This window comes from Emys orbicularis, chromosome 16 (genome assembly GCF_028017835.1).
Source record: "Emys orbicularis isolate rEmyOrb1 chromosome 16, rEmyOrb1.hap1, whole genome shotgun sequence".
NCBI lineage: Eukaryota > Metazoa > Chordata > Testudines > Emydidae > Emys > Emys orbicularis.
The window spans coordinates 21,907,185-21,931,545 of record NC_088698.1 but is presented as its reverse complement, the minus strand read 5'-3'; the positions used below and the strand labels follow the sequence as shown (position 1 = coordinate 21,931,545).

At 43.1% G+C, this 24,361-nt stretch overlaps 1 protein-coding gene across 1 annotated transcript in view; it reads left to right on the top strand.

The window, feature by feature from the left end:
* The window catches only part of PIWIL1 (piwi like RNA-mediated gene silencing 1), a 50,159-nt gene that overhangs the window by 6,841 nt on the left and 18,957 nt on the right, over nucleotides 1–24,361 (top strand). The window contains exons 4-14 of the mRNA XM_065417672.1: nucleotides 2,652–2,866; nucleotides 7,665–7,786; nucleotides 8,522–8,602; nucleotides 9,460–9,657; nucleotides 11,005–11,116; nucleotides 14,799–14,919; nucleotides 16,182–16,299; nucleotides 16,554–16,668; nucleotides 21,686–21,873; nucleotides 23,437–23,509; nucleotides 23,942–24,142. Of these exons, the coding sequence (XP_065273744.1) occupies nucleotides 2,652–2,866; nucleotides 7,665–7,786; nucleotides 8,522–8,602; nucleotides 9,460–9,657; nucleotides 11,005–11,116; nucleotides 14,799–14,919; nucleotides 16,182–16,299; nucleotides 16,554–16,668; nucleotides 21,686–21,873; nucleotides 23,437–23,509; nucleotides 23,942–24,142 (1,544 nt within the window). The remainder of the gene's footprint in view (nucleotides 1–2,651; nucleotides 2,867–7,664; nucleotides 7,787–8,521; nucleotides 8,603–9,459; nucleotides 9,658–11,004; nucleotides 11,117–14,798; nucleotides 14,920–16,181; nucleotides 16,300–16,553; nucleotides 16,669–21,685; nucleotides 21,874–23,436; nucleotides 23,510–23,941; nucleotides 24,143–24,361) is intronic.

Genomic DNA, 24,361 nt, shown 5'->3' with positions numbered 1-24,361 from the left:
CTTGTTTAGTTTTTCTCTTTAGTTTCAAAGGGGCTATCTAAAATGTGCTGCTCTCCCCTGGTAACTTCTGCAAACTTCTCCAGATTATTAAACTTCAGTTATATGCAAGGGGTCATTTTTAGTATTCCTCTGCTACTAGTTAATAGGTGCATGTTGACTTGATATTCTTAACAAATCTAATTGCCCAGATTTCATTCTAATGTTCAGTTTTGACCTGTATGGACTGTAATGTTTAAAGTTGACTGTGCCCTGAATTGTCTCTCCATATTTGTAAACATCCTTTACTTCTGTGGGAATACTGCGCCACTGCCCACTCGCATAATTCATATCCCCCACAGGTTCTCCTCCCACCCACTGCAGAAAATACATTCCACTGGGGAGGCACTGCAGTTACACCTTTTGCTCACCAAGGGCTGCTGTGGTGCCAAAAGAGAGGGCAGCTGGCTCAGTGCTGGAGCAGCAAGCCAGAGAGGAAGGGGGCAGTTGGCTGCCTTCCTCACAGTGCCTCATCTCTGGGGCCAGATGAGGAAGCACAGGATATGGGAGGATGGACAGAGCAGGGCACATGAGACTGTTTGGGGGGTTAAAGACTGGGGTTCAGAAGGGCTAGTCGGGTGGACAGACTGAAACGGGCACAAGAGCTAGTGGGGTGACCGCATTGAGCCAGGGCCTGAATGGAAGTGGAGGTGCAGGGACACATGGGGATAGGATGGGTATTGGAGGGATGCAGGGATTAGGGTGGAGGTCAGGAACACACAGGGACAGAGGCAGATGTGACTGAGTGAATGGGAGAGGCTAGGGGTCAGCCAGGATCTGCATGGGAGAGGCTCCCTAACAATCTCCCCCCCCACCCCAAAAAACCCCCCACAAAAAAAACCCCTGTTCCATACTTATCCCGCCCACACCCAGCAACCCTCCAGGCTCCTTCCCAGGAATTACGTCCCTCTCCCTCAGTGCCTCTGTTACCCCTGACTCCCCCAAGCCTTTGCACTGCTTCTGAGCGGTGCAGGAAATATGTTCCTGTGTATTATAGTTTAAATGTACTATTACTTAAAGTTCTGTATTAATATGCCTAGTAAGGAATTTATTTTTCAAACGTTTCCTGAATCTTTTTAGTTGTCCTTATTGTTTCAGACATACTTGCTGACAGGTATTTTGAAATAAATTACTAAAATAATTGAAGAGGGTGTGATTATATTGTGTTATTTTGACACACAAAATATGCAGAATTTTGCAGAATTTTTAGGTTTTTGGTGCAGAATTCCCCCCAGGAGTGATCCTTTTTAAATTCAGGACCTGGGTCCTCTACTTTCTTTTTCTTTTCTAAGAAGGCTTAGACAGGAATCTAAACACCAGGGGTCTCAAACATGCAGCAGAGTTATGTGCTGCGGCCTGCCAAGCCCCCCCTCCCCCCGAGATATTTCCTGGGTTTTCAAAGAATAAAGCATTATTTGATTAGAGGATACATATGACAGTTCTCCCTTAGCAAACACAGCAGGTTGGTTAAGAGAGAGAGCTTCTGTTAGCTATTTACCCCTTCTTTGGTGGGTAACGTTAGGCAGTTGCAGGCTGCACTGGTGGTCCAAATTTCCTCTTAGGGTACGTCTAGACTTACCTCCGGGTCCGGCGGTAAGCAATCGATCTTCTGGGATTGATTTATCGCGTCTTGTCTAGATGCGATAAATCGATCCCTGATCGATCCCGGAAGTGCTCGCCGTCGACGCCGGTACTCCTGCTCCGCGAGAGGAGTACGCGGAGTCGACGAGGGAGCCTGCCTGCCGCGTCTGGACCCGCGGTAAGTTCGAACTAAGGTACTTCGACTTCAGCTACGTTATTAACGTAGCTGAAGTTCCGTATCTTAGTTCGAAGTGGGGGGTTAGTGTGGACCAGGCCTTTGAAGCTGATTCTTGGAGGGGTTTACACTAGTGACAGAAACTTAACTACTAGTGGTGGTCTTGTCTTGATTATATTGCGGGTTTTCCTCTTAAACACTAGAGGAGCTTAAATAAATGGTACAGTATTGAAGGAAAATTGGGCTTGCCGTTTTAATGAGTCTGAGGGGACACTCAGTGAAATTGAAATGCAGCAACGTAAACTGATGTGTAAGGAAGTATAACTTAAAGTGCATAACTAATTTGTGGTACTTACTGCCACGTTGTATTGAGTCAGAGCTTAGTAAGTGCAAAAATAAACTGGCATCTTGAGTGGATTAAAATATGTACAGTTACATTGATAAACACTTGTGCTTTGTGGAATAAGCCAACCACTAACTGCTTGGGGTAAGGAAGAGATGTCCACTATGGACAAGTTGTAATTGTTTACAGGAACTCTAGCATCTTTCTCTGAAGCACCTACAGTCTACTTTAAGTGACGCAATACCAGACTGGATGCTGTTCTCATTCTATATGGCACTTCTCCAGCAAGTGATAGGATTATAGAATCTCTGGAAATTTGACACTGGCAGCCACCTGCTGGATGTGTCTGAAAGAGGACTTGCATGATTTCCCTAGTTAGTAGAGTTGAAACAGTTCAGAAAAAGTTTAATAATTAAATTTTGGGGTGGGGTGTCACTATTTAAAAGTTGCACAATTGTTGAAATGCAGTAAATTGGAAAAACTTAGTTTTATAACTAGCTATTTTTGTCATTTTAGGTACTTCAGGTACCACAATAAGATTAAGTACGAACTATTTTCGGTTGACGTCTCGTCCACAATGGGCTTTATATCAATACCATATTGATTATAATCCTCAGATGGAAGCTCGGCGTCTTCGCTCAGCTTTACTCTTTCAGCATGAAGAAATTATTGGGAGGACACATGCGTTTGATGGAACAATATTATTCTTACCAAAAAAACTAGAAAATAAGGTGTGTATGTGTGTATGTATGAAATGGTGCTAGATTCTATTTGTTTTACTCTTGCATAGTACTTTCATTCTTTTTGGGGTGAAACTCGATGCAGTATGAGTAGGATTGCTATAAAATATGTAGCTTTTAATTAGGTTGAGTTTCCGAGAGTTAATTATTTGACTTGAAGTATGGGAACTTGATGGGCTAATGAAACTCAAATCATAATAGCCCACACCCAAATTCTTCAGGCCCAAATAATCCCGTATTCCTGCATGGAGATGGAGTTGAGTCAAAACTCCTCTTCTGACCTCTAGTGCCTTTAGAAGTTTGAAGGTACTGAACAAAAAGAGCATCTTGAAGTCTTAAGACTGACTGCTCTGGTGCCTGTCCAGCCTACAAGCCTGGGCTTCTTGTAATAAGCAAAAAACTTGCCTACACTCAGCACCAAGCCACCTTCTTCTAAGCCCTCTGGGTACTGCCACCTCTTGGCTCAGTACAGCCACGATGATGCCAATACTTCAATTCTGTCCGGTCTGGCTTCAATACAGTCTGTCCACTCTCCACTTTACTGGCACTGACCTGGTGCCTGAAGAACTGGTACTGACTTATGCCTTAGACTACTTGTTTGTTACTGTCCCTGTCATTATTAATGTTTTCTCTCAGTACTGTTGATGCCACAGGCAGGTAGGGCAGCTAAGGACTTGATGACACCCTGACTTTCAATTGCTTTTTTTTTTTTTCTCAGCTTGGTGGGTGGTAGTCAGGAGTACTGGTACAGACTTTGGTGCATAAGCCACCCAGTATGGGGGAAATCTTCTGAGGTTATTCCTCTAGCTACTCCATCTGTTGCCACCCTGGCTTCACTAGAAGATTATTCATTTTCATCTGGGTCAGCCAGGAGCAGGGAGGAATCTCCATTACTATACTTGGGCTATAGACACTCATCTCCGATAACTCCTGGATGGGATTCCAGGGTGGAGTTCTAACACTCTAGGCATAGATTTCATTCTGGGGATATTCTTCTAGGGAGTCCACCCTGCTGGCCTCCAGTGACATAGGCCAGCCAACCTACCTTGGCTTTATTGGGCACCCTCGGGCATTTCCTGTCCCTACAGAACAACCTCAGCAACGCAGTTGAGGCATAGACGCCAACTTTTCCAGGCGCTGATGAGTGCTCGCGCGTCCCCGACTCCACCCCTGCCCCGCCCCCATTCCAACCCCTTCCCCAAAGTCCCCGCCCCAACTCCACCCCCTCCCTGCCCATATTGGACTCCTTCCCCAAATCCCCGCCCCGGCCCCGCCTCTTCCCTGAGTGCACCGCGTTCCCCCTTCTCCTCTGCTGGAGCTAGGGGGAGAAGCGGCATGCTCAGGGGCGGAGCGGAGGTGGAGGTGAGCTGGGATGGGGTGGGGCGCTGCCGGTGGGTGCAGAGCACCCACCAATTTTCCCCTGTGGGTGCTCCAGCCCTGGAGCACCCACAGAGTCGGCGCCTATGAGTTGAGGCCTTGGTTACCTCAGCCTTCAAAGGAGGTTCCCTCCACTCAATTACCCTCACACCCTCCAGTTTCCAAGGTGCAGCCTGAGGAGGAGCTAGAAGATGACCAGCACAAGATGCATTTGCATTTATCATCTTTGTCAGTGGATGAGGTAGTTGGGCTGATTCTAGTCCATCCCTATCTGTGGACTACAAAGCATTCCAAGAGTTGACGAGGAGAGCAGCTACAGCATTAGAGCTATCTCTGGAGGTCATTCAGGAGAGCACTATAGAGTCCTGGAGTCCTTACACTGTGCTGTCCCTGGTCAAGTGGTGCACCCTAAATATAAGGGGCTGTAGGTTCCCACCAACGTACTATGGCAAACTCTTGTCTCTATAGCACCCACCTTGAATAAGGCCGACCGTTGCTGTCAGGTTCTGGCACAAGGTTTCAAACCGTTTTTCCTATGCTGGGGTCCTTGGTAATAATGGCATCCAGTAGTGGACAAGACAGGGTGAGCAAAAATCTACTCCCAGGGATGAAGGGAAAAAAACTGGGCTTGCTTGGAAGAAAGTTACTTGACTGTGAAGATAGCTAGTTATCAGGTGATTGTTGCAAAATACAATTTTATTAAGTGGAGCGCTCTCTCTATTCCCTGAAACTCTTAGAGGAGCTAATTGAAGAGCTCAAGTCTGTTGTGGCCAAGGGCTAGCTTGTCTCCAGAACATCTCTTCCGTCAGCTCTCAATGGACTAGAGAAAGCAGCTTGATCTGTGGTCACAGCCATTGTAATGAGAAGGGTGTTGTGGTGAACACTTTGGGTATCCCTAAGGAAGTGGAGACAACTATTGAGGACCTTCCCTTTGAGGGAGATGTCAGTCTTACTACTAAGAAGGTTAAGGCCTTGCACACCCTTAGAGACTCTTGTGCAACCATAATGTATTTGGGGGAGTATGTACTTTCACTCACAAGGAAGCAGTATAGGCCTCAACTTTATTACCAATCACACACTCATGCACCAAGGCAGCCTGAACAGGCAAGGAAGAGGCATAAGTTCCCAAGTCAGAGGTAGTTATCTGTTCCTGCCTCAGTAATCTCTCACCAGCAGCAGTCATCTAAACAGTAGATTTGACTGCCTCCTCAGGAACAGAGTTTCAGTTGTTCAAAACCCATTTGGGAAGCAATTGTACCATTTCTGCAGTGTCTGAAACACCATCACCTCAAATCGCTGGATTCTAGATGTGGAATTGGGATACAGCACACCATTTCAGTCTCTGCCCTTAACCATTCCTATTCAGGGACCCCCACTCACCAGATTGAATTGTTTCAAGAAGTGCAGGCTCTTCTCAGTCTTGGTGCTATCGAGGCGCCACCCTCCCACAACATCAGGAAAAGGGTTTTATTCTTGCGACTTATCTTCGGAAATAAAGGGCGGGATTAAGGCCCATCCTACATCTGAGAGACCCGAACATCTTAATAAAAAAAGAAAGTTTTAGGATGGTGTCCCTGGTCTCCCTCATTCCTTCCCTCAACCTGAATGACAGCAGCGTACCTGTCAATCTGCAGGACACTTATTTTCATGTGGCCATTCTACCCTGCCACAGAAAATGCCTTATATTCACAGTGGGGGAAAATACCATTACCTATATACACTTTTACCGTTTGAGCTATCATTAGTACCTCAATTTTCACTAACGCCTTGGCTACACTCGGGACTTCACAGCGCTGCCACGGCAGCGCTGTGAAGCGCAAGTGTAGTCGCGCCACCAGCGCTGCAAGAGAGCTCTCGCAGTGCTGTATGTACTCCACCTCTCCGAGGGGAATAGCTTGCAGCGCTGCGAGCGAGCGTGCAGCGCTGCAGGCTGTGATTACACTGGCGCTTTACAGCGCTGTACTCGCTGCGCTCAGGGGGGTGTTTTTTCACACCCCTGAGCGCAGCAAGTTGCAGCGCTGTACACCGCCAGTGTAGCCATGGCCTTAGTGTGTGGCAGTACTAGCAGCTTATCTAAGGCGTGTGAGCATCCAGAAATTCCCTTATCTGGGTGACTGGTTAATCTGTGGCTGCTTCTGCCAGCAATTCACAGGGAATACTTGTCAGATCCAGTGTCTTTTCAATCACTTGGATCAGAAAATAAAAAGGGACAAATCCTTATTGACTCTAGGGCAGGGAATTGAATTCATCAGATTTTCACAACTTGATAACTGCAACCACTTACTTTCCTCAGGAGAGATTTTATTCCCTCTTCTCCCTGTATGCTAGTCTCCAGTCTCATTTGTCAACAGTCAGAACATGGGTTGCTCGGTTACATGTGACATCCTGCATATATGTGACACTGAATGCCAGTCTACACCTGCAGTGTATGCAAAGCAGGTTGAAGTCTGTATGTTGTCCAAGTAGATATTCTTTGAACATGCTAATTCACATACTGGTGCAAGTCTTATCATTAAACTGGTCGATGAGTTTGGAAGATGTGTGCAAGTGGGAAGGTACCCTTTTTACCTTCTTTACCTTTACCTTTAAAGACATTATTCCAGCACAGGTTGGGGAGCACACTTGGATTGAGCATGAACTTCTCAGTAACATACTTCTTCTAGACCTCTGCAGAGCAGCAACATGGTAATCTGTTCACACAATCATGAAACACACTGTTCAGGCTTTGAGAACAGATGCCAAATTTGGGAATTCTATTCTTTGATCCTTGTTCAAGTAACCTCAGAGTACCCACCTCCACTTTAACTACTGCTTGGCAATTTAAAGTAGAATATATGTGTGTTGTGCACCTACATATTCCACAACCTGTTGTCTGTCCCCACTACTCAGTCTAATTACATCAGGAGTCTGGTGCCAAGGAATAGAGATGGGGTTGGGGCAGCCCTGCCCTTTTATATCCTCAATTCGAGGAATGAGGATATGCATCTCCAACTACTGGTGTGAGTGCGTACACATCAAAAGTGATATATGTGCACAACACATCTCTTAAGTACCACAGTTACTGTACAGGTACTTAGTGAATCGCTAAGAGGGTTCTGTAGGTTAAGTCCTGCTCTAAGTCTGGAGCAAGATTGATGGGGAGGAGTAGAATCAGATGGGTGGAAGGAAGCAAAACAGGACGGGCATTCTGACACCTCAAGGTGTACTCATGGCAGACTGATTACTTCTAGCTTTACTGTAAGGATTTAGAGTTAGTCTGATCATAATATTACTGGGTTGAGACTTACAAAGCCATCCTAGGGGGTTTAAGCATAAAAATTAATGGAATATAGGGCTACACTTTCTAGACTGCTTTGAAAAATTCAGTCATAGCTTATGTTTACATAACTTCAATAAATGCTCCCTTTGTTAGGTTACTGAAGTGTTCAGTCAGACCCGAAATGGAGAGAATGTTAAGATTACTATCACCTTGACCAATGAGCTACCACCTACTTCACCTACATGCTTGCAGTTTTACAACATTATTTTTAGAAGGTTAGCTTTTTATTTTACAATTCTTATCTTTCTTACAGGAAGCTAATTGAAAAGTTTGGCTTTAATCTTTGGGAATGGGAAGGCTTAACTGCTAGTCTCATTGCAAATACTAAATTTTTTTTATTCCTTATCTATGGTGGCCAAAGGAAAATGCTTGTCAGTTATCCAATATGGATGCTAATCATAACCAGCTACAGTTTGGCAAGTGATTAGATATATCTGTTGGCATACCACTTTGAAATAGGCTGCTTCCATATTCAAGAATAACAAGTAGCCTCAGATGTTAACACAGTCCTGGGTGGGAGCTCTGCAAACAATTTCTGTTCTGCTGGGGGCATTAGCTTATTCTTAAAGGCCTGGATGGCAGTGCAGGGCCTCTGAAACTGGTATGTTTCTGTATGTGACCTGGTCTTTCTGCTCTTTTTGATGCCGTCATCTGAAGGGGGACCTGCTGAGGCTACTGTCAGGAGGCATGTGGCTCAGCCCACGATAGGGGGACTTGTTCTTAATTAGTTTTACTACAAGAACTGAAAGATTAAGTAATACCCAAACTGTAAGCATTTATTTAAAGTTCACATTGAAACAAAACTCTACATCAGCATCTTTGTTCTAGCTTAATATAGCAAAAGCAAGGCATGTAGCTCTAAATGCATGCCTACAGTATTGTGGATGTTTTGATAAACTAAATAGTGCTATTATTTGCCAATTACTCATTCTTTCCCAACTTCTTTTTAGGCTTCTGAAAATAATGAACTTGCAGCAAATTGGACGTAATTATTACAATCCAAATGACCCAATCAGCGTTCCCAATCACAGGTTGGAAAATGGGATTACAAGTCTTGCAAGGGAGAAATGATCTTTTGATATTACTTCAATGATTTATCATGTATTAAAATGATTTTTTTCAGCTTATATAGTTTGCATTGAGACCTCATGTACCTAACTTTCAGTTCCTTCTAACTATGGGGTAACTATAAAATCTGAGTTGATATAGATCCATCCTTGTGTGTTCTACTTAAGCAGCTGAGTAAAACACACAATGTCTCATCTGTATATTTCTAAAGCTTATTTTCAACTGAAATGGAGCCCCTTTGAGTATTTTCTTAAAATCTGCTACATAGGAAACAAAAAAATTAACTTTCTAATATAAGCAAATAGTGTCTTGTAGACTTGTGTACAAAGTAGTGATATTTTAAGGCATTTATTTTCAGGTTACTTTCAATAGGTGATTTTGTAGTCTTAGTGCTAGATCTTTCATGATTTTCCAGATGCTGGGAGAGATGTAAAGAAAGAATATTTAAATAAAGGATAGAGGTATTTTAGAGGACTGCTTATGTTAAAGCATGCCTTTATTAAATTCCTTAGTTGATCATGCTAAAGTGAATTCTAAATCTCTCCACCATTTACTTTTCCACGTCAGAATGAATTAGCTTTGGTAAGTTTCTTGTAACTTGACACTGCAATATTTGAGTTGCAGATGCCATAAGTCAGTATTTAAATTAAAACAAATGACTCGTTAATATTTTTAACTTATTAAAAATCTTTAATTTGAGGTTCTATAACAATAATGAAGGTAAACTTGATTATCATTAATCTATAGAACAAATTGGTAGCACTCTTGGATATATGAAAAATCGATTTCTGTTATAAAATATTCTGTTCTTTTCCAACAGGTTGATGATTTGGCCAGGCTTCACTACTTCTATTCTCCAGTATGAAACAAACATCATGTTGTGTACGGATGTGAGCCATAAAGTTCTCCGCAGTGAAACTGTGTGGGATTTTATGTACAACCTGTATAAGCAGGTTGAAGAACAAAGATTTAGAGAAACTTGTGCTAAGGAACTGATAGGGCTAATTGTTCTTACAAAGTAAGGTGATAGTGATTATTTTTAAAGTACAAACTGTGACTATTAATGCTGTTTTGTAACTGAGGCACAGACTATTTCAAAGGTATTTAGGTGCGTAGAGATGCAGATAGATGCCTAATGGGATTTTCAGGCATCCAACTTGCTTGGGTGCTTTTGAAAATCCCCATGGCACCTATCTGTATCTTTAGGTGCCTAAATACCTTGAAAATCTAATATTTTAGAAGTTATTTTGGGATTTTCACAAGCTAATCTTAACTATAGCAGGTGCAGTGTGTATCTATTTACAGTGGAAGTCTTGCTGGGGTCTTGGGGCTAGATTTTTTTTCAAACAGCTGGTTTAATACTTCATATTTTAAGACTGTCTCTGTTTCCTCTTTGCAGATAAAGTAAATTTTAAGCAGTTAGAAAAAAATCTAGACTTATTCTTGGCACTGACTTACTGATACTGGAACAGTTTTAATTCCATTAGTATTACATGTAAAAATCATGTAATATAAACACTCTTCAAATGTTCAACCCAGCCTTACCAATTTAAGCTGGTTTTAGGCTTTAATGTGGCGAAAGAGGACTCTTAGGGTACGTCTTCACTACCCGGATCCGCGGGTAGCAATCGATCTATCGGGGATCGATTGATCGTGTCTCATCTAGACGCAATAAATCGATCCCCGAACACGCTCCCCGTTGACTCCGGAACTCTACCAGGGCGAGAGGCGGAAGCGGAGTCGACGGGGGAGCCGCGGCCATTGATCCCAAGCCGTGAGGACGGGAGGTAAGTCGATCTAAGATACATCGACTTCAACTGCGTATCTTAGATCGATTTCCCCCCCCCCCCCCCCCCCCAGTGTAGACCAACCTTTAGTGGCCCAAGATGAGATGTTGTATCATCATGGTAGATGCAGGCTCTGTTATGTTGAGCCTACTTCTTTCCCGAGACTTTTCTGGGGTGTTACACATTTTGCAGGGAACAAGTGGCTATCAGAAGGCATGAAGCTAAAAAAGCTCTTAATCCCCTGCTCTAATTAATGGCTAAACCAAGTTGATTGGTGTATATACAGTTAATTTCATACACTGTCTGCTTCCTGACATACTTAAAATCAATTCTCAGTGTATTCTAACATAAACTGCATTTGAAGCTAAGGAGTAACTTCCATGTTCAGATTACAATTGATACAATCAGCAATAAAGTAACAAAATTTCTATTCAAATTTTAGATTAATTGATATTTTTTGTAATTTTCTGCATTTCTCTCCGTCCTCCCTGGCCTGTTTCCATGCACCTGTAAATAAACTGTTAGTATCTCCATGCAAGACAAGATCAAAATAATTTTTAAAAAATTCTTTTATTCAGGTATAACAACAAAACATACAGAGTTGATGATATTGACTGGGATTCCAATCCAAAATGCACCTTTAAGAAAGCAGACGGTTCTGAAATCAGCTTTGTAGACTACTACAAAATGGTATGAAATTATAACTGAAAATGACATTTTTATTCTCCTTACTAGATTTTTGTTGAACTTCAGAGCATCATCTGTGGATCGCTATTACTAATTCATTAGCATTCTGTCCGAAGACTATGCATGGTACTTTTTTTACTTTCAGGTGTTAGTTGTTTACATAACCATGCTTCAAAGTGATTTCTAGTTGTCCAAATTCTTAGAAGTGTCTTGAATCATACACCTGCGGTCATTGTTAACAATGTCAACTATTGTAAAAATCCACTAAATATGTTCCTTTTTCTACGGTTACTAAAGGGGCACTGTCAACTATATATCTATTTTTAAAAATAGTAATTCCAAAAAAATTCTGGCCCACCTACATTTTAAATAGCATGTCATGAAGTGTTTTAAAAATCCTGTTAAACTTTTTTAAAGGTGGGTTTTGTTTTTCCTCCCTGCTCCACAGCTTAACGTCTTTTTTTCCAGCAAGACTAACTTGACTGCACAGGAATATAGTGAAACTGATCAGACAGAAGGTGTTGTCAAATACGCAAAGTAAATCATCTTAAGTGTTTTGTTTTTTGGTAAATTCTTTGCTATAGTAATAAAAGGTAATACTTTTAACAAGTGGGTACAAAATTTTCAAACAAGAGGTTTGGGGGTTTCAAGTTTATTCTGTCCCCTTCCACTCCTGATGCCAATGTGTGTGTGAGTGAAATTTTTTTAATAGCAGTATCCGTTGGGTCTGTGCCTGCGCTGTGGGCGTCCCTGTATCCCTTTCCACCCAGGGGTGGAGCAGGCCCAGCTATACCTTGGCTCCTTTTTAATACCTGTGGCAGCAAGACCAAACATCAGCAGTGTCCACTTCTTTACACACTGTGCAAGTTCTAATTCTATCTAGTTATTGAAGTTAGGGTAGTCATTAGAATTGTTTAAGATAGGGTAGTTTTTATGTCCATTACGTAAAAAAATAAATACCCCCGCTCTATAAGTTATGCAAAGTTGTTCCCATACCATAGCTGCTCTGGGATGGCAAAATACAAGTCTCCAGGATTTATATTGTGTCTCCTTTAAGGCCACTTCTTTCTGTCAGTGATGGACACTTTCTAAATGCCTCGTACTCAGTGAAACACATATTCCAGATAAGTATGTCCTTTTAGACAAAGAACAACATAAAGCAAAGGAATTCTGTCTTAGTCTTAGGCCTTGTCTACACTGGGGGGAGATTGATCTAAGTTACGCAACTTCAGCTACGTGAATAACATCGCTGAAGTCAACGTACTTAGATCTACTTACCGCGGGGTCCACAGTACACTATGTCGATGGGAGACGCTCTCCTTCCAGCTCCCATTGCGCTTCTAGGTCAGATGGAGTACAGGAGTTGACGGGAGAGCGATCTGCGGTTGACTTAGTGGGTCTTCACTAGACCCGCTAAATTGACCGCCGATGCATCGATCCCCTGGTAAGTGTAGACAAGCCCTTAAACTCCTCTTAGCATGCTCCAGAAGGGCCTCAGACTATTTCTGTGAGTGCTCCGATAAGTTCCGGGTTTACTCTGTGCACCAGGATGCTTTTTCTTCTTGAAGTCAGCTGAACACTTTGACTACTGAGTCTGGGCGGAAGAGGACTTAGGAAAAGTATCTATGGTAGGAAAGAGCACTACTCTCAAGGTTCTAGCAGACACTGCTTTCCTTCTCCAGAACTGGGTAAATCAAAGCAGAAATCTTGCCAAGTATCTGCTCCACCTCATGCTCCTTAGCCAACTGACAGTTCAAGGCCCAGATTGAATCCAGTTGATGCTTCTGCACTAGCTGGTCACTGAACAAGAATGGTGCTGTCTGAGGAGCATATCTGTTCCTATTTCAGTACTAACGTATGGGCATGTGGCACTGCAGCAGTGTAGTATCTGACGAAGTGGAGATTCTTCTGGCACTAAGCTTCTTGGTATCTAAGAGATACATGTACGCTCCCAAGAGACATCTCTCCCTCTTAAGCTCTTGGCCTCATTATTGCCTGCAGCTGAGTCCTTTTATTACTGGTGGAGGACAGAGTGGTCAAAGCCATTCTGGTATTTGGTTTTGATGAATCTATCAACACAGTGTCTGATCTCACACTACCAGTTCAGCACAGTGTAATTTATTGAGAATGGGGCCAGATCCTACATCCATACGAAGCTAATGATCACAGACAGAACATCCTCCACTGAAGTCCAGAACACTTCAGCTTTTTAGCAGGAAGGACTTCACTAGAGTTACTTATTTGCCAAAATGGAAGAGGTTCTCAGGGCAAAAATACTAAAATATTTACTTCACTCTAGGGAGTTTTCAAAGGGACTACTGATTGCTTGTTAGGCCTAAAACATTTCAGAATCTGCATCAGCTCCATAATAACCCATTTAGCAGCACTTTCAGATCATCACCTTTCTATTGAAGGCCACACAGGTTTCTCACACCCAACAGTTGCATAGGTTCCTGAAGAGCCTCCTGCATATCTTTCCTCTAAACAGAGACCTTACCCTCCTGGGATCTTAGTGTGATTTTAAGAAGCTTGATAGGGCTCCTCTTTGAACCTCTAGCAATCTGCTCTCTGCCTATGAAGACTGCCTGTCTCATAGCTATAACTTCATCTCAACTAGTAGGAAAGAGTCAAGCGCTCGGGGCGGTTCCACCAAACAGTAGAACCTCAGAGTTACGAACACCTTGGGAATGGAGGTTGTTCGTAACTTTGAAATGTTTGTAATTGAACAAAACATGGTTCTTTCAAAAGTTTACAACTGAACATTGATTTAATACAGCTTTGAAACTTTACCATGCCTTGTCTTTGCTGCTGCCTGATTGCATGCTTCCAGTTCCAGGGGAGGTGTGTGGTTGACTGGTCAGTTTGTAACTCTAGTGTTCGTAACTCTGAGGTTCTACTGTATTTGGTATTTCACAATGACAAGACCACACCCACTATTTTTGCCAAAAGTTGTTGGACTTTCACCGGAATCAAGTGATCCATCTCCCAGTTTTCTTTCCTAAGCCTTGCTCTAATCAAGGCTAACGGTCACACACGTCTGTCAGGACAGGACAAAACCCTTAGTGCATGTGTACATATAGCCCTAAGTCGACCTATGTTAGGCTGACTTACTGCCACCACAGTAATTACTGCAGTGGCTTATATCCACACTACCCTCCTTATGTTGGTGGTGCACATCCTCTCCATGAGCGCTTCCACCCACTGAAAAGTGGTAGTGTTGGGGGGCTGAGAGCCAAGGCACTCAGTACACAGCTCCGCCGGGAGCTGAGCTGCCCCTCTGGGCTTCCTCCCAGCTGGGTGGGGGTGGGGCAATTGACCAGCTGGGGGTGGGGAGCCTCCCGGCTGGTGCAGCTGGGCTCTAGCTGACCAGCTTTCTTGTCAATTTCACGGCTTTGGAAAAAGTCTGGGGAAAAGTGCTCAGTCTATGCATTTGATACACAGTCAGTACCACTAGGTAATGTGTTTCCAAATGTGGCTCCTTAACATGTGGATTACACAGTTGACCCTGTCAGTAACTTTATGGAGAAAATTTTAGCTAGACCTGAGTATCTGGCTTGTTTCAAAATTAAAGATACTGGTATCTCTACTTGTTAACGGTTGAATGTTTTGCAAAAAGTGAGATGTTCATTAGTCTCCTAGAAGCACTTGATGTCTGACTAAAGTGTACTATGTAATTTCTATACAGCAATATAACCAAGAAATCACTGACTTGAATCAACCAGTTTTGGTCAGTCAGCCTAAGAGGAGGAGAGGGCCAGGAATGCCAGGACCTGCAGTACTCATTCCTGAACTGTGCTACCTCACAGGTATTGTATTAATAGTATCTCTATACAGAAGTACCCGCCATGCGAATTGTATTAAAATATATCTTTCTCCTGCGACTATGTGATGGATTGATGACAACTTTTTGATGAATTAGCCAGGAATATTCATTGGTATAAACATAGATTTGGTAATGAAACGTGTAAATGTACTAATTAGAGGTTTGTGTGTTAAATTTTAGCTATTATGCATTACTGTCAGTCCTCGGATATCGGAGACAAGGTGTGTGAGGTAATATTTTTTTTATTGGCCCAACTTACGTTGGGGAGAGAGACAAGCTTTTGAGCATACACAGATCTCTTCTGCAGGTCTGTGTAAGCTCAGAAGCTTGTCTATCTCAACAATAGAGGTTGGTCCAATAAAAGATATTGCCTCATCCACTTTTGCGTCTCTGAAATTTAGCTAAACATTTACAATAGTGTGTAAATCCTTAACTCCACAAAATTAAAACATTTGTGCCCCTCTATAGTTAAGACTTCCTCCTTAAAAACATTTCCCCCTTCTTTCAGTAACTAGCCTTTCCAAAATATAATTGGACAGAAGAGGAATATATTAAGCGCAATTATCGTCAGTGACTCTGCAAGCTAACATCACCTTGTTTGATGAATCTAGCTTGTGTATTCAAATCATGTTTGCTTTTTGTCACTGCTGCTTTGTTTTTACTTACCTCTTGTTAACACCGCAGAGTCCATTATGTGTGAGCTACATACTGTTCCTATTTGCACATAAACATTGTTTAAATTTCAGTTTTAAAATCTTCCTTAGTGATTTTGAAGCCAAAAAGAACACCACTTCTTTCAGGTACCAGTTGGAGTAGTGGCAGTTTAAAAGAAACATTGTTAACTTTTTAACTTCCTATGTGAGTCAATGAAGGTGGTGACTTCTCCAGTGCTGTGCAGAGGGGGCAAGATTTTCTACATTTGTTTAATTAAAAAAAAAAAAGTTAAGATTTGTGGTTTAGGTGGCATAGTGCAGTCTTTTATGCATTGGCATGAACTGTGGTCTGAGACAGATGTGTGGAGCCAAATGATGTTTTTAGATTCTTGGTGACAGGTAACTTACTGCAAAAAATTAATATATTCCCCATGCTTTTTCATATCTGCCACTAAGTGTACAGCATATCTCCAGTCTTCTAGAAAATGGAGTAATAGCTGTCTCCTTGCTAAGTATTTTATTGAGCTTTCCGTGGCTCTGTTCAAAATAAACTGAAGACCAATCTTCATTAAAAGGATTTTGCTAATTTTAGGATTGACTGATAAGATGCGTAACGATTTTAATGTAATGAAAGACTTGGCTGTTCATACAAGACTGACACCTGAGCAAAGACAGTGTGAAGTTGGAAGACTCATTGATTACATTCACAAGTAAGTTACTTCAAAACTTCTGGTTCTTTGGGAATGAAGGGTTTTGCTTTTATTAAAGTTGTTTTCTTTTTGGTAATGAATCAGTGGACTTTTTTTAAGCTCCTGTCAACTTTTACTGGAGAATGTTGTTACTTTGATCCTGGAAAAATCTTTCCCTTCAAGTACAAAATACATTACAATTTAGCCAGAAATCCTGACTCTCACTAGGTGCTAAGTGATTAATGGTTTTATGATTTGTTTTTAAATTTTAACAGGGATGATAATGTTCAGAAGGAACTTCGTGACTGGGGTTTGGGTTTTGATTCCAATTTACTATCCTTTACGGCAAGAGTTGTTCAAGCAGAAAAAATTCATCAAGCAGGAAAAGTGGTAAATAAGTAATTTTAATAAATTAAACATCTTTGAACAAAACAGATGTTTTTAAAGGGGCACTCAATGTCTATTCAAAATTTTTTAAAGAAACATCAAGAAATTTAGTTTTTTAGAGAGCACCCTCTAAATAGTAGTCCCAGAACTTTTTTAAAGTTCCACTAAAAACCTCTTGAGGGTTTTTTTGCTCACAGTTTTATATAAAAGAGCCTCATTAGCAAGGGAGAAGTTGACCAAAGTATTTTCAAATGCACAGAGTAAACTTGTCTACACCACACAGCTTTTAGCGACACAGCTCTGCTGCTAAAAGTCAGGCAGTGTAGCCGCTGTTTGTCGGATCTCCTGCCGACAAAAAAACTTCCACCCCCAATGAGCAGTGCTTAAATTTTCTAACTATAAGGATAGTTTTCCTGATATCTAACCTAAATCTCTTTTTTGCTGAAGATTAAGTCCATTACTACTTGTCTTACATTCAGTGGACATGGAGAACAATTGATCACAGTCCTCTTTATAACAGCCCTTTGCATATATAAAGACTATTGAGTCCCCCCCCCCCCCAGTCGTCTTCTTTTCTCAAGACTAAACAAGCAGTTTTTTAACCTGTCCTCTGGTTTGGTTAAACCTAGGTCTGTTTTTTTTAAACCTACTTTCATTTTTGTTGCTTTCCTCTGGACTCTCTCCAATTTGTTCACACTTTAGGAAAGATGTGGCTCCCAGAATTAGGCACAGTACTCCATCCAAGGCCTTACCAGTGCTGAGTTGAGTGAGACAGTTCGCTCCGGTGTCTTGTATTAACCAGAAAGTTGTATATACCGTAGAATATTAGTCTTTTTTGCAACTGCATCACAGTGTTGATTCATATTGCATTTGTGATCCACTATAACTGTGAACATGGTGTCCCCAGCCTCTGTTTGCCAGAAGCTGCGATTGAGTGACAGGGCATGGATCACTTGATAACCTGTCTGTTCATTCCTTTTGGGGCACCTGCCATTGGCAGCTGTCAGAGGACAGGATACTGGGCTTTATGGACCTTTGGTCTGATCCAGTATGTCCGTTCTTATGTTTATAACTCCCAGATCCTGCTAGGCAGTAAACCACCTAGCCAGGTATTCTTCTTTGAGTGCTTGCATATGTCCATTCCACATTAGGTGTGTGCGTACCGCGAGCAGAGTTGCTGGAAATTTTTCACTCAGTGGTACCTGTTGCGTCAGCTCTAGCACCTTTTGGGGCTTTGTGCTCATGCACTGGTATAAGGGGTCCAGCTGTCTCTGCACCCTCTCCGTTCCTTCTTACTGCCTGTGACTGAACTGGAACTGCTTCTCTTGCTTTGGCAAGCTGTCCTCAGTGGATAACTCTTCTCTGTGGTCTTAGTTTACTGCCTTCCCTTTGTTCATTTTGTCCTAGCTCTTTATTTCTAGTTTGGACAGTTGTGAACTTTGTTGTACGTAGTTAGTACTTCTTGCTGTGTTAATTGAGTTTAAGTTCACTCCCGGTGTCGGGGCATGCCTTGATCTCTGGGCTTTTAGCCCTGTGCCTCCTGTGTCAAGCCTGAGAGCAATCCATACTCCAGTTGTCTGAAGTACCTGGGAGAGACTCGTATCAGGTATCACTGCCAGCAATTCAGGCCCTGTACGAAGAACAGGGAGGCCAGGTTAAAATCCCTCCTAATGGAGGCGGCTCTCCGACCCTCCTCCTTTTGGTGCCGGAGGGACAATGGGACACCAGCAAGACTGCAGTACTGTCTACCCCATAGGCGTTCGTTGCAGCCAGGGACTTGCTGGACTTTCGGTACTGCCGTTGCTGGAAGTGTAAGAGTTGGCAGTGTCGGTGAGCAGAAGGGACCATGTTGCCCTGAGCTCCTGTTGGGTACAAGGTCTCTCAGTATCATCTAGAGGGAAACCATCCCTGCTGGCCTTGATGCAGGTCTCAAATGTCTTGGTACCGTTCCCTGGCACCCCTCTCCATGGTGTCCCCGGAGGAAGGCGGCTTGTCTGATTTGGAAGTGCACTCATATACCCAGATCCCAGTACCCCGCTAGTCCTATCTGGTTGTGGGTCTGGGTGCAGGGGTACCCCCAAGTGCTTAGCAAGGCGGGGGCGCGGAGTGTGGGAGCAGCCAAACAGAACTTTTGATGGGATGCCCGAGGGTGTTATACCAGTTCTTTTTCGAGTGATTGTTCATGTCCATTCCACAATAGGTGTGTGTGCTCACCATGTGCACCAGTGTTGAAAGTTTTTCCCCTAGCAGTACCGTAGGGGAGCACCCCAGTGACCCCTGGAGTGGTACCTCTATGGTGTGGTATAAGGGGCGCTGTGCGCTCCCCCCCACCCTCAGTTCCTTCCTGTCACCAGTGAAGGTGCATCGGAACTGCTCTGCTCCAGCTTGGCTGCAGCTTTCCTCTTGAACTCTTGCTCATTCATAGTTAGTACCTCCTTCACCTTAGAGCCCAGGGCCTAGCACCCTCGTTCGTCAAGGTGCACTTGGTGGCCATATCGGCCTTTCACCCGCCGGTGAAGGGCCACACAGTATTCTCCCATGCTATGACCAGCTGATTCCTCAAGGGATTGGATCGGCTTTTCCCGTATGTTAGGCCCCCGGTCCCGCAGTGGGACCTGAACTTGGTGCTGGCCCGGTTGACGGGTCCCCCGTTTGAGCCGTTAGCCACATGCTCCTGGTCGCACCTCTCGTGGAAGGTAGCCTTCCTGGTGGTGATCACATTAGCTAGACGGGTCTCAGAGCTCAGGGCCCTGACCTCTGAGCCGCCGTACACAGTTTTCCACAAGGATAAGGTCTAGCTCCGACCACATCCTTCGTTCCTTCCCAAGGTGGTCTCCACCTACCACGTGGGTCAGGACATCTTCCTGCTGGTGCTCTGACCCAAGCCCAATGCGTCCAGTGAGGAACACTGCCTCCACATGCTGGATGTGAGACGGGCTCTGGCTTCTTACCTGGAATGTACTAAGCTGTTCAGGAAGTCCTCGCAACTGTTCATCGCCTCGCCGAACGCTTGAGGGGTCGGCCGATCTCCACTCAGCGGCTCTCCACTGGATCATCTTGTGTATTCGTACCTGTTACCATCTGGTGGGAGTCCCCCCCGTACCCCCTCCACCCCCCGCCGATTGTGAGGGCACACTCGACTAGGGCGCAAGCCTCGTCGGCTGCCTTTTTAGCCCATGTTCCCATTCAGGACATCTGTAGGGCTGCCACATGGTCTTTGGTTCACATGTTCACCTCGCATTATGCGATCGTCTCCCAAACCAGGGAGGACGCCGGGTTTGGCAGGGCTGTACTCCATCTCAAGAGTCTGGGCACTCCCACCCACCTCCAACAGATACAGCTCGGAATCACCTATTGTGGAATGCTCATGAGCAATCACTTGAAGAAAAAAAGACAGTTACCTTTTCTGTAACAGGTGTTTTTCGAGATGTTGCTCATGTCCATTCCACATCCCGCCCTCCTTCCCCTCTCTCGGAATTGTCTGGCAAGAAGGAACTGAGGGTGGGGGGAGCGCCCCTTATACCGTGCCTTAAAGGCACCACTCCAGGGGTCGCTAGGGGCACTCCCCTACAGGTACTGCTGGGGAAAAACTTCTGGCACTGGTACACATGGAGAGCACGCACACCTATTGTGGAATGGACATGAGCAACACATCTCAAAGAACGCCAGTTACGGAAAAGGTAACGGTCTTTTCCCATGCCACCGGATTATGTCTTCCTTTTGTTTTCAACTGCCTGTCCCACTTCAGCGTGGCATAGTCTCGTATCACCACGGACTGCTGGATACTGAACACTGTGGAAAGGGATTATATGCTTCAGTTTATTTCCACACTCCCTCCCTCCCCATTCCTCCCTCTTCAGGAACCCTTCTCACAAGCAACTTCTGGCCCAGGAGGTGCAAGCCCTTCTCCATAGGGAGCTGTGAAGGAGGTTCCACAGGACTTGAGAGAAAGGGTTTTACTCATGCTATTTCCAAAGGCCATGGGTGGTCTCTGACCTATTTTAGACCTGCGCCGTCTCAATGGCTACCTCAAAAAGCTGATGTTCCACATGGTCTCCCTGACCTCGATCATCCCCTCCCTGGATATGGGGTCTGGTATGCCACCCTTGCCTTGAGAGACACTTATTTTCACATCCTGATTTTTACATAAATAGCTAGTGAGTCTGTAAACCAGACTCACTACCTATTTATGTATCTGGGTAGCCGTGTTCGTCTGTATCCACAAAAACAACAAGGAGTCCGGTGGCACCTTAAAGACAACAGAAGAGAAGGGAGTTACCTTACAAGTGGAGAACCAGTGTTGACAGGGCCAATTCAGTCAAGGTGGTTGTGGTCCACTCCCAATAATTGATGATGAGGTGTCAATACCAGGAGAGGGAAAATTGCTTTTGTAGAGAGCCAGCCACTCCTGGTCCCAATTCAAGCCAGAAGAATGGCCATACTGGGTCCATCTAACCCATTATCTTGTCTTTGGACAGTGGCCAGTTCCAGATGCTGCAAAGGGAATGAACAGAACGGTAGTGAATGTTATACACTACTACCAACGTGTTATGACATAGTAGTTAAATTTTATTTCAGCTGCTGTTTATTACTGATTGAAACATCTTATCTTTTTCTAGATCAGATTGTCACATTTTCATTACTGCACAAACAGGAGACTTTGATAAAGAAAAGATATTTCAATCAATACTAAGTGGCTGCTGTCTCTAATGATTTTAAAAATAAAACAAATAGGATATTTCTCATATTATGCCCTACTACTTACTGATGTCATTAAATAATATAAACATTAAAATGTAAAAATTCAAAACAAAAATTCAGAATTCCAAAATTAGAAATTTCTGAAACTGAATTTTTTTAAAAACTTGTTTCATGGGAAACTTTTGTAAATTCTCAGTTTTGATCAGCTGGAACTGCAAAGGCAGATGATGTTGCTATATTCTGGAGTGTATTAAGTATAGATTTTGTGAAAGTTAGTTTTGCTCCAGCAGGACTTAATTTAATCCTTTTTCATTTCCAGTTTGACTACAATCCTCAATTTGCAGACTGGTCAAAAGAAACTAGGGGAGCTCCCTTAATTAGTGTAAAACCACTGGATAACTGGTTATTAATATACACACGGCGCAATTATGATGCTGCCAATGCATTAGTTCAAAATCTATTTAAAGTCACACCAGCCATGGGCATCCAAATGAACAATGCAATTATGTAAGTACTGTAGAAATGTGATAAATAACTTGCTCAGAAACTCTTATAGTTCTTTGAATTTTTCAATAATCATGTGTTAAATGAGGAAGGAGTTATAATATTATATATTTCTATAACAATTAAAAAAGTTTATATATCTGTTTATCCAAAGTGCTCCAGAGATCCCAATTTCAGATGGTTAATTACTTAGTAAAAAGATTAGGTTTTGGAGCTAGTGTTTCAGTCCCTGGAAGCTTTAACTGAGGATTAGAGAAGGTGCTACTGATTAGAAGGATTCTGCTGGATGTCGAAAGTTTAACTATCCTAATTGGTGGGGCTGCCTCTAATATAAACAGGAGCAGCAGCAGCACAAATTCAAGTGTACAGTAACTCCTCACTTAACATCATCCCGGTTAACATTGTTATGTCGCTGATCTATTAGAGAACATACTCATTTAAAGTTGCGCAATGTTTGCTTATAATGTCGTTTGGCCGCCACCTGCTAGCGAGTGGGGGCTTGGAACCAGGGTGGGCCGGCAGCCCCCCATCAACTCCACTCCACCTCCCCCAATGCCACCTGCCCGCGGATCAGCAACTCGCCCCTCATTCCCCATGTCTCCCACCCGCAGCAATCAGCTGTTTCACGGTGTTCAGGAGGCTGGAGGGTTAGCATTAGGGGGTAAAGTGGGGGCGGGCCTGGGGTTGAGCACCCCCCGGCACTTTGGAAAGTTAGCGCCTGCGCAACCGTGCATGCACTGTCTGGAGGAGGGAGTGGTGCACTTCAGCGGGATAGTGTGGGTTCATCATCATGTTCAGTTTCTGCAGGGAAGTGTTTGCAGTCCCTGCCATGCATCTATTTTGTCTCCTGCCTCCCTCGGTGCTGCTTTGTAGAGTGTGAGGCTACATTAACAACAACGTGTTAACCCTTGAGGGCTCAGCTGAGTGCTAGTTCATCATTTAGTAGCAAGGCATTCCCTGGGCAATATCCCACCGGATATCAACATGGTTGTTTTAGGAGAAGCTCAGGGAGCTCATGAGCAGGTCCCCAGACAATCCTCTGATTAGAACTTGTTTAAAACTTATACTGTATATGTATATAATGTCTCTTGTCTGGCAAAAAAAATTTACATGGAACCTCTAACCCCCATCCCTATTTACATTAATTCTTATGGGGGAAATTGGATTCGCTTAACATCGTTTTGCTTAAAGTCGCATTTTTCAAGAACATAACTACAACTTTAAGCGAGTAGTTACTGTATCGTCGGCCTTTCTAAAATCAACTTAAAAGTATCACCAAAGTCTCCTTTAGTCAAGCTCATGACTCTTTTTAATCTTGATTTTCCTTCATTCTTATGAGAAACTCTGGTTCAGGAACGTTTCCTTTTAATGTTTTTAAGTGGTAGAGTGAACACCTTAGTACAGTGTGAATATAGTAACTTGGCTAACAGATTTAAATTTAAACTACCTTGTACTTAATTTCTGTTGATGCATGGGTAGCTTATGTTCTTGTTGCTGCTTCACCAGCTACTATAACTTTAGCTACAGCCATATCACTTTTTATTTTCTTGTTATTCCCCTTTTTAGGATTGAAGTAGATGATAGAACAGAAGCTTATTTGAGGGTCTTGCAACAAAAGGTTACCTCTGACACACAGATAGTATGTATGCTAATTCCATAATTTCAAAGCATGTTAATCTCTACCTTTGGCTATGTATTGCATTAATATCCTAATAATGAAATTAGCTCTGTGGATTTACACTTATGGAGTTATGTGACTAACCTTCCCAAGTGTCAGATGATACTTATGAGGCCAGGCATGTGTAGAAACTTCTGTATTTAGATAGCGTCAGTGCTTAAATATAGAATTGTTGAGGACCCACCGCCCCTGGAAATCAGACCATTAGTTTTAGGCACCAGAACTTAAGCACCCAAACTGTCTAAATACTTCACAGAAAACACTTGGGATTTTTCTGTTGTGCTGGAAAGGGAGCGATAACCGTGTACTATACAGCGGATCTTCCAAACAAATAATAAATTTGATTCTGCTGTAGTTTGGTTTTTTTAAAAACTTTTCATTTTAATTTTTAAGGTAGTTTGCATTCTATCCAGTAATCGTAAAGATAAGTATGATGCTATCAAGAAATACTTATGTACCGATTGCCCGACTCCAAGTCAGTGTGTGATAGCTCGCACTCTAAGCAAGCCACAAACTGTAATGGCTATAGCAACGAAAATTGCTTTACAAATGAACTGCAAGATGGGTGGAGAGCTCTGGAGTGTTGAAATCCCAGTAAGTAGCTGGCTTTGTTTCATTAACCTTGTGTCAGTTGTCTTTTTTTCCTCTGAACTCTGATCACATTTAAAGAAAATACTAGAAGACTTTCTTAACTTGTTTGGTACAACTTTTAAGCATTTAAATAAGTGTTCAGAAAGGGAACAGATGGCTTATTTACTTCTTCTAAATTTCAGTTGTTTACCTGCAGTGTATCCTACCCAAAATAACTTGCTT